Raw genomic sequence first — 8,468 nt, 5'->3', positions numbered from 1 at the left:
TTACCCGTGGGTCACCACAGGACCACCGCAGGTCTTCATGCAGTCCTCTGCTGTTGGGAAGTTGTTCTTCTTCCCTCGGCAGCCGCCGTATATAAACATGTCGCAGTGCCCGGACTTGGCGTTGTAGAAGTACCTGACCTTCCGGGCCCTGCAGGGACCCGTGTGATGAGGTTCCAGGCAGAAGGCAGGCTGAGAACCTTATGGGATGGGAGGGGCTATGGGTCAGTTATGAGGACCGTCATCGCAGTTTGGTCTACAATGTCAACAACTGAAACCACCAGTGTGTCTTGCAATAGAGAATGTTAGGGTTATGGGGACGGGTCAAATTGAAAAGGCCATTTGACAACCTGCTTTCTGGGATATTATTATTAATGTTCCTAGGTGTGACATGATATGGTAAACATGCACAAATTGATATCTCCATCATGAAATATTTTAAGATTAATTGGTACGATGCCTTGGATTAGGTTGCAAAAACTCTACCAAAAAAGAATAAAAAACGGCAGACAAGGTAAAAAATATTCGTCATATGTCAGTAATTATTGGAGCTGGTACCTGGGTTTTATAAGACTATTCTCTGCATTACTTGTATGGTAAAGAGTTTCCACCATTAATGAAAAAGTGTGAAGGAATCAGGCTGTAATGGAGAAAGGCATGAAGAACACATACCAGGGTGTTCTCTTTTGTTACGGCACAGGGACTCTCTAAATTGAATATTGACGCTATATTGATACTGTGACTTATAATAAGCTATATATATATATATATATATATATATATATATATATATATATACTTGTTCTTTGTAATATCCTGGCACAGAGTTCTTACAAACCTTGCTATTTCCTAAGTGCTGAAAGCAAAAAAAGTGTCTTTTGTTATGTGAACTAGGTGACTTTTGGGAAGACCCTAGTAACCCCAGAATGGGCTCTGGTTGCCAGGGGAAACCACTGCCTGACAGGAGGCTTGCAACTTTCATTCCTACCCTCTCCCTCGTGGCCTCCCATCCGCAGTTCAGCCCGCCACCCAACGTCAGGGATCGGAGAGGAGCTGGAGGTTGAACAGTCACCAATGGCTAATGATTTAAGGCATCATGACTAGATAATGAAGCCCCCATAGAAACCTCAACAGAGGAAGAGATTCATGTTGTGAACATGCATCTGGCATCGACCCAGGGAACAACATAGGTACTCGTTCCATCATTGCTCACCTGGACCCCTGCAGCAGCCTGCTCCCTGGGCCTCTGTCTCTGCCCTTGGTCCCCTAGAGGCCACTCTCCGCACTGCAGCCACAGGGATCCTATCCCATTGCTCCCATGACTAGTCCCGCAGTGACTCCCTATCTCTCTCACAGTCAAATTCCGATTCTCATCCTACAAGGCTGGTCAGGACCTGTCCCCGTGGCCTCTTTGGTCTCATCCCTTCCGCCCTCCTCGCCTCCCACCCACTCAGCTCCAGCCACCCTGGTAATTGCTGCCGCTGGTTCACAGCAGGCACGTTCTTTCTGCAGCCTCTGCTCCAACACCCCCTTATCACAGAGGGTTTCGCTGATCAGTCTACGGAAAGAGCACAGCCTCTTTTATCCCCATCACTCTCTACCTTCAAAAACTCATAACCTAGCAGAGCATTTCCCCTTTTGCTATTGTCGGTCTCACTCTGAGAAGGCAAGGTATTTTTCCATATTCTGTCTACAGCTTTCCCCACACCAAAAACCAAGCCTGTAGGGACTTAATAAATATATGGCCAGGGAACGAATCTTCCATTTCATGCTCATGCCAAGCGCACAATCATTGAATAGAATGGAGATAATGGAATTCCTGTTAGTGCAAAATCTCCTTGATGATGGGGCAGGTCTACGTGATTATCAATCTACCTCTCATTCCATATCCTGAGAGGGTAATAAAATGATAGTCAAAAGGGGACAAAGGAAAGGGCCTTGAGCCTTTACTAAGACTGTATCAGCCTTGGTCCCAGGAGCAACTCACAGAAGCGCTGTGTTTCTTGCTTTCCCTGCAGTTGCTCTGCTCAGTGGTCCCACGTCTTTCTGATTAATTTTAATCCTAGAGGAATAATCATTATTTGACACCTCAATATTTTTTCTTTCCCGAAGGAGGTATGTAGAGAAATTTTTTCAATTTAACACATCTTGGTGGAAAATGGACAAAATTGGCCATGAAATGTGTTTAAACTCTTTAAATTCATGAGTGGTAAGCTGTTCAAAAACCCATGTAACGTGGTTCCTGTTTTCAAGTGAGGAAACTGCAGAAGACTTGCCGCAGGACACACGGCATGTGGGTGATAGGGTCAGGACAAGATACTGTCATGTCACAACCCATTAGATAAACTACCTGATTCTGCCAGGAATTCTGAAAATACAGGTAACTGGTAAGAGTTTCTGGCTGCAGTGTCCAACTTCCATTATTCCCCTGTCCCAAGCCTCACTGGAGCCCCCAAATCACAGGGAAGACTGACTCTGGTTTTTCCATGACACCAAATAGGTGGCGTCTCTACCAACACCAAACAATTCCCTAAACACCCACTGGGCATCCCAGAAGGCAATTTACTTCTGATACTAAATCCATGGAGTTAGTGCAGATCCCACAGGTTGAGGACTCAAGACTGTCCTCACTTCAAATGCGAGCCATGTGGTCCGGAGTCACTCATGCTTGTGACTGACTGGCTAAAACTCGGAGGTTCCATGACCCCACCTCCATGTTCACTAACCAATAGAAGTGCAGACAGAACTCAGGAAAACCCTTTACTTACCGTTCCCAGGTTATTATAAAGGGTAAAGCGCAGGGACAGCGAAATGGAGGAGATGCGCAGGGCAAAGGGGGAATAGAGGTGTGCGGAGGCCCCGTGCCCTAGTGGAGCGCAACCCCTCACAGCACCTCCATGTGTTCACCACCCCGAAAGCTCTCTGATCCCCAATATTTATGGATCTTTATTGAGGTGTCAATAATGGGCGTATTGATTGAATCATCAGCCATTGGTGATTGATCTCCATCTCAATACCCTCCCGTCTCCCCAGAGATGCTGGAATGCGGGCTGTTGAAAGTTGTAACCTCTAAACACATGACTGGGTTTTTTTGGAGACCAGCCCCATCCTACAGGTCTCTCCGTGGCCTTCCTTTTCTCACCTCATTACCAAAAATAACCCCAGTAAATTCCAGGAGTTTCTGGAGGTCTGTTCCAGGATCAGGGCAAGGATCAAATATTGATCTTCTTATTACACTACAGTGAAGTTCAGGGACATGGCAATGACCAGGAATAGAGAGTCTCAGAGATGGGATTCCTGATCTGGTAGAGGTAGGCGGCATATATATTTTTTAATTTTAATTTTTTTTCCTATTGAGAGTCAGGAAATGTCCCTGCAGTTACAACTGCCCAACTTCCCAGGAGAAATCCAGAGAGGCTGTCAGCATCCACCCCACCCCTGCTCCCCAACCCCTTCCACGGACTCCCCTCATTCCCCCCTCCCCCCAGCCTGTAGAGGAGAGGTGGGTCAGGACTTACCTGTGACGTGGTCGCTGGTTTCATCATCGGTGTGGTTGCTGATTTTACCCCCCTGGATGCCGGCCACCAGGGTGCCCTGGATGCCGGCCACCAGGGTGCCCAGGAGAACGAGAAGGGCGATGGAGAGGCAGAGCCGGCTCATGATCGTGGCCTTGCAGGAGGGCTTCTGAGGAAAGCTGGGGGCTGACAGAGCTTTTCATATCCCAGCTGAGGGGTGGGACAGGCAGTGAGGAGGGGAGTGAGGAAGGGGTGGAGCTGGGCTGGGTCCTGTTTATTGTGTAATCTCCCCACCTAACCTGCTTCTGCCTGCTGGGGCCAAATGCCCAGTAACAGCGCTTCTCAGACTTGACTCTCCCTGTGGGTCTCGTGGAAACACAGATTGTGATTCCACAGGTGGAATTTTGTCCAATATGTTGACTCAGGGAGCGTCCCAGCACCTAGAGCAGTGCATGGCGGGTGATGAGTGAATGAGAGCAAATCAAAGGATGGATAAGTGAACAACAGTGTGTTAGCTCAGGTCCTCCTTTTCAACTCCTGCAGGTTTCATTACAGCTGGGAACCATGCGCTTCACCCTCACCCCTACCACTGCCTAACTCAGAAGACAGGTGTGACACAGGACACCTTCTGCAACCATTGCCACAGCTCCTCAGCTGGATGGACCCTTGCTGTTTACCTGGCACTGGCCCAGGCAGAAGCCCTCCTGAGGCAGCAACCCTGTTTTCTCAGTAGAAAAAGGAGTAAGGGGTGTGGGCAGAGGGGAAGCAGGGAGCTGAACACGTCTCCACAGCATGACCTCCCATTTCCCCTCGTCGGGTTTCGGAAACAGGAGAGCTGCCTGCCTGAGTGGACCTCAGGGGAGCTTGGAAGATCGCCCACAATAGCCTCCATCCTCCTGTCTCTCCCCCAGTAGTTTTGGAACCATAGGACCTCAGTTCGGGTACCAGCTCTGCCTTTTCCTAACTTTGTGCCCTGAAGACTTAAATCTCCCAGAGCCCTGTGTTTTCCAGTGTCACATGAGGTCAATGCTGCCAGCATCATGCGTTTCTGTGGAAGAAGTGGAGGCAATAGACATATATTCTTCTCCCTGAGAAGTCAAAGTCCTTGTAATAATAATAATAATGTCATTACAGCAGATAAAACTTAGCTTCTTCTATGTGTCAGACATTATCCTAACTACTTGACATATATTAACTCATCTAATCCTCAAAAATCTTAAAAGAGGTGGTGAAGAATTTTTGATATTTCCTCATGTTACAGAGGAGGAACCTGAAGTAACAAGAAAGAATTTGCCTAAAGATATAGGGTGTAGAGAGAGTATCTGAACCCAGGGATCCGGCTTCAGAGTCTGTGCACCATGCACTCTACTGCTTTGTAAGTTGAAACTATAGTGCACGTGTGAGGGCTTACACACCCACAGTCTCTTCACTCACTCCCATATATTCACTCCCAGTTACAATCATGTAGCACCAATGCCCCCTCAACTCACTCATCCACACATACTCAAGCAATCTGCCACTAACACACACACACACACACACAGACACACACACACACACACACCCTGCGCTCCACTTCCAGGGTCAAGGAGAAGGGAGCTGGCTCAATGCCCAGAAGCCCCAGGAGCAAGCCCAGCCAAGTGTCAAGGGGGCGCACGGCTGGGTGATGAGCTGCAGAGGGCGGGAAGGGCTGTCTTCCTCGCACAAAGTCACCCTTTCCACTGAGAAGGGCAGGAGCTCTCAATACCGAGCTGCCCCCGGACAGAAGGGCTTCAGGAGCGGGGTACCCACAAAACAAGCCACTGTGTGTGAGGGTCTGCTCTCTCCTGAGACATTTCACATGTGTGATTTCATTTAGCCTCATGTCGACCCTACCACATCTGGGATGCTCATCCCATTTAGCCGGCGAGAAAGCAGAGGCTCAGAGAGGTGAAGCGACTTGCTCAGGACCCACAGCAAGCAGACGGCACAACTAGGATTCTAGCTCAGGAGGCCCTCTGGTCCTGCCCCTCTCCCTGCCTCAGTCTGTCCATCTGAGACCAGGGAACTGCAGAGACTCCCCCTAACAGCAGAGATTCCTCTTTTCTGCCCCCTCCTCTCTCATGTGTCTGTCTTTCTCTCCCAATATCCTCCTCCCTCTGGTCCAGGTTAGAGGCCCCCAGACCCAGGGACCCCCGAGGGGCCTGTCCTCCCTCCACCTCCCACCTCCCTGCTCACGAGTGACTGAGTCTCTAGTTTCAAGCCTTCCCGGCCCCTGGGGGCATCTTCAGAGAAATCGCAAGGCGGGAACATCACAGGGGTTGTATTCTGGATAAAGACCAGTGATCCCAGCACTGTGGGACCCCAGTCATATCTCTGCTTCTAATCCTCAGTTTTTCCCTCTGAAAAATGAGAATCTTGGAATCCACGCTATCTAAGGCCCCTTTGTGAAATGGATGGAATGCACCCGGGGCAGGCAGATGTTTATCTGTTTGTGATGCTGTGCCCTGTGAGACGTACGTTCATATCTAAGTCATGAGTGGCCGCTTTCCGGCTACGTGATATAGCAGCACCTCACTCTTTGGAACCACATAGTCTTCCTCCTTAAAAGTGGGTCATGAATACTGTTTTTTTAAGGATTATTTTAAGGATTAAAAGGAAAAGCATAAACCAGAGGTTCAAATCTGGCTAGAATATAAGTATTGTTAGACAGTGCAATTTACAATTTGAAACATTTGCCAAGATTGAACAGTGGGGGATTTCTTTAAAAAGTAAATTTCTAGTATTGTTGGGAAAAGTAAACGGTCTGGCTACACAGTCCTGCAATGTAACAAGAGCAGTGAGTCTCAAAATTGAGTGAGCATCAGGGTCACTCAGCCAGTTGTTCAAACACACGTTTGAGATCCACCCCAGAGTTTTGATCAGTAGGACAGGGGTGAGACCCAAGATCTGCATCTAACAGGTTTCCAGAGCTGCTGACAGTACTGCTCAAGGGATCACAGTTTGAAAACCATGAGCTAAGCTAAGTAGAGCTGCTCTCTTCTCACGAGTGGAGTGTTCTCTCCAGTTTCCATAATCCCCACCATGCCTTATTGTCTCCCCAGCCCCACTCCAAATACCTCCATCCTCAACACTCAACTGATCTGGAATGAATTTAAAATTGTGACCTGTGGGGTGGGCTCACAGTAAGTGTTCAGTAAAAGGTAGCTTGTTCTTGTTTAACAATCTTATGAAGTAAGTATTATTATTCTTATTTTACAGATGAAGAAACTGAAGTTCATCTAAGGGAAAGTGACTTGCTGGAAGAAAAACAGCTGAAAATCACAAGGAAGAACTTGCAAAAAGTGTCATGTGGTCCCGCTAATTTCAATGGTATAAATACACAAACACATAAACAACACACAGGCAAATCTATCTGATATTAACATAGATGAGGCATCAAAGATTGTGGACACTACGTCATGAGAGTAAAATCACATTTATCAAGCAAGGGAAGAAGAAAAAGTTAAAATGGAAGGTTACATGAGTCAGCTGCAAACATGCCTACTCTAAGGTAACTGTAAACAAGTGACAGTGAAGGCCTGAGAAATTCCCAGGAGCAAACAGGGTGCCTTTCACCATACAATAGAGCTTTCTCCGCCTGGACTGTTGAACCCATTCAAACTCCCTTCTCTCTATGGAAACTTCTCTCTCTCAGTATATGGGCTATTTTGTTGCTTTGTCACCTAGCGTCTCTTTGTCCTTTTCCTGATACAGTAGCCTGATTTTGCTTGAGGAATGACTCTTCCTCCACCCAGGACTGGTGGGATTGGGCCGCCTGTCAATCAAAGGGCCTGCCTTACCCCCAGACCAAGAGTGGCCAATCAGATGCTCTCCCTGGAATTTAACCTTGATCAATGAATCCCAAAAGACCTAAAAATGGAGGTCATTCAGAGGTGGCCTGGGAAGACCTTAGTTCTTCCTCGCTTACCATCCTTTCCAAGCTGGGACCTTTCAGCACTCCCCTCAGTCCGTGAGCTGAACTACATCAATTAGTGCTATGGGTGCCAACAGAAGAGTCCAAAAGGATCTCACTTAAGGGTACAATCAGGATGGGAGAATGGATGCCCACTACATCCCCACACCGTTGTCACAAATTCCTTCTCTGCTCCCAATAGCCAGAGTCAGTTTCTGTTGCTCATAACCAGCGAGATCTGCTGCCTTTACCAGGGTCACCACCAAGTTCCGCATTTTTCTATCCAGTGGCTTTTTCTCAGCCATCCTCCTCCTCTAACTCACAGGTAAGGCCCTCATGGCATAAATGCAAACAAAATTCTTTACCAAAATTGGTTTTCACTTGGTCTCAGCATAAAATAATGATGAAAAGCAGAGCTTCCTATGTGAAGAACTTTGAGTCTCTTCTGGTGAATCGTCGCGGCTTCTGAAGGCACAGCTTTTAAACCTCTTTCAAGGAAAAGCATAGGAGACAGAGAGTGTTGAGTTTGAATCCCAGCACCTGCCGGTATTGGTTATGTGACCTTGGAGAAGGGATGAAACCTCTGAGCTTCAGCTTGCATGACTTTAAAATGGAAGAAAAACCTATTAAGGTTGTTGTGGTGTTTAGAGCTGAAGATGTATGCACAGGGCTTGGTACATAGTAGGTTGTCAATAGTGGTGATGGGTGTTTTAATTATTAATTCTACCTCTCTCAGAGTTACTTAGACATTCTCATCGACTCAGTGACTTTTACCAGCACATCAGGACAGGGAATCCACATTGCTACTTTCACCCTCTGAGGTACTAGCAATCCCCACCTTCTCTGAACCTCAGGTTCCTCCTATATAAATGGAAGGATGACTCCATCTCTGTGGATACCGTTCAAAGTTTATCTGCGCTCACAGATGTAAAGCACTAGCAAATTGATTAGGCCACACACCTAGTAAATTGGCAGAGCCAGAGTTTGAAGCCATGGAGTCTGATCAAAGGTTTCAGTCATCA

General features: G+C 47.4%; 1 protein-coding gene across 1 annotated transcript; it reads right to left on the bottom strand.

Moving 5' to 3' along the window:
- On the bottom strand, positions 1 to 3,683 carry LOC307198022 (serum basic protease inhibitor-like; the record flags this gene model as incomplete). The annotated part of the gene is made up of 2 exons (XM_079944605.1): positions 3,516 to 3,683; positions 1 to 197 (listed from the first exon to the last, which is right to left on the bottom strand). Exons 1-2 carry the CDS (start codon positions 3,655 to 3,657, stop codon positions 1 to 3), a joined length of 339 nt encoding a protein of 112 aa, XP_079800731.1. The 5' UTR covers positions 3,658 to 3,683.
- Between the last annotated feature and the right edge of the window lie 4,785 nt (positions 3,684 to 8,468).

The sequence above is a fragment of the Stenella coeruleoalba genome, assembly GCF_951394435.1.
Source record: "Stenella coeruleoalba genome assembly, chromosome: 15".
Taxonomy (NCBI): domain Eukaryota; kingdom Metazoa; phylum Chordata; class Mammalia; order Artiodactyla; family Delphinidae; genus Stenella; species Stenella coeruleoalba.
This window is presented reverse-complemented; position numbering and strand designations above follow the sequence as displayed.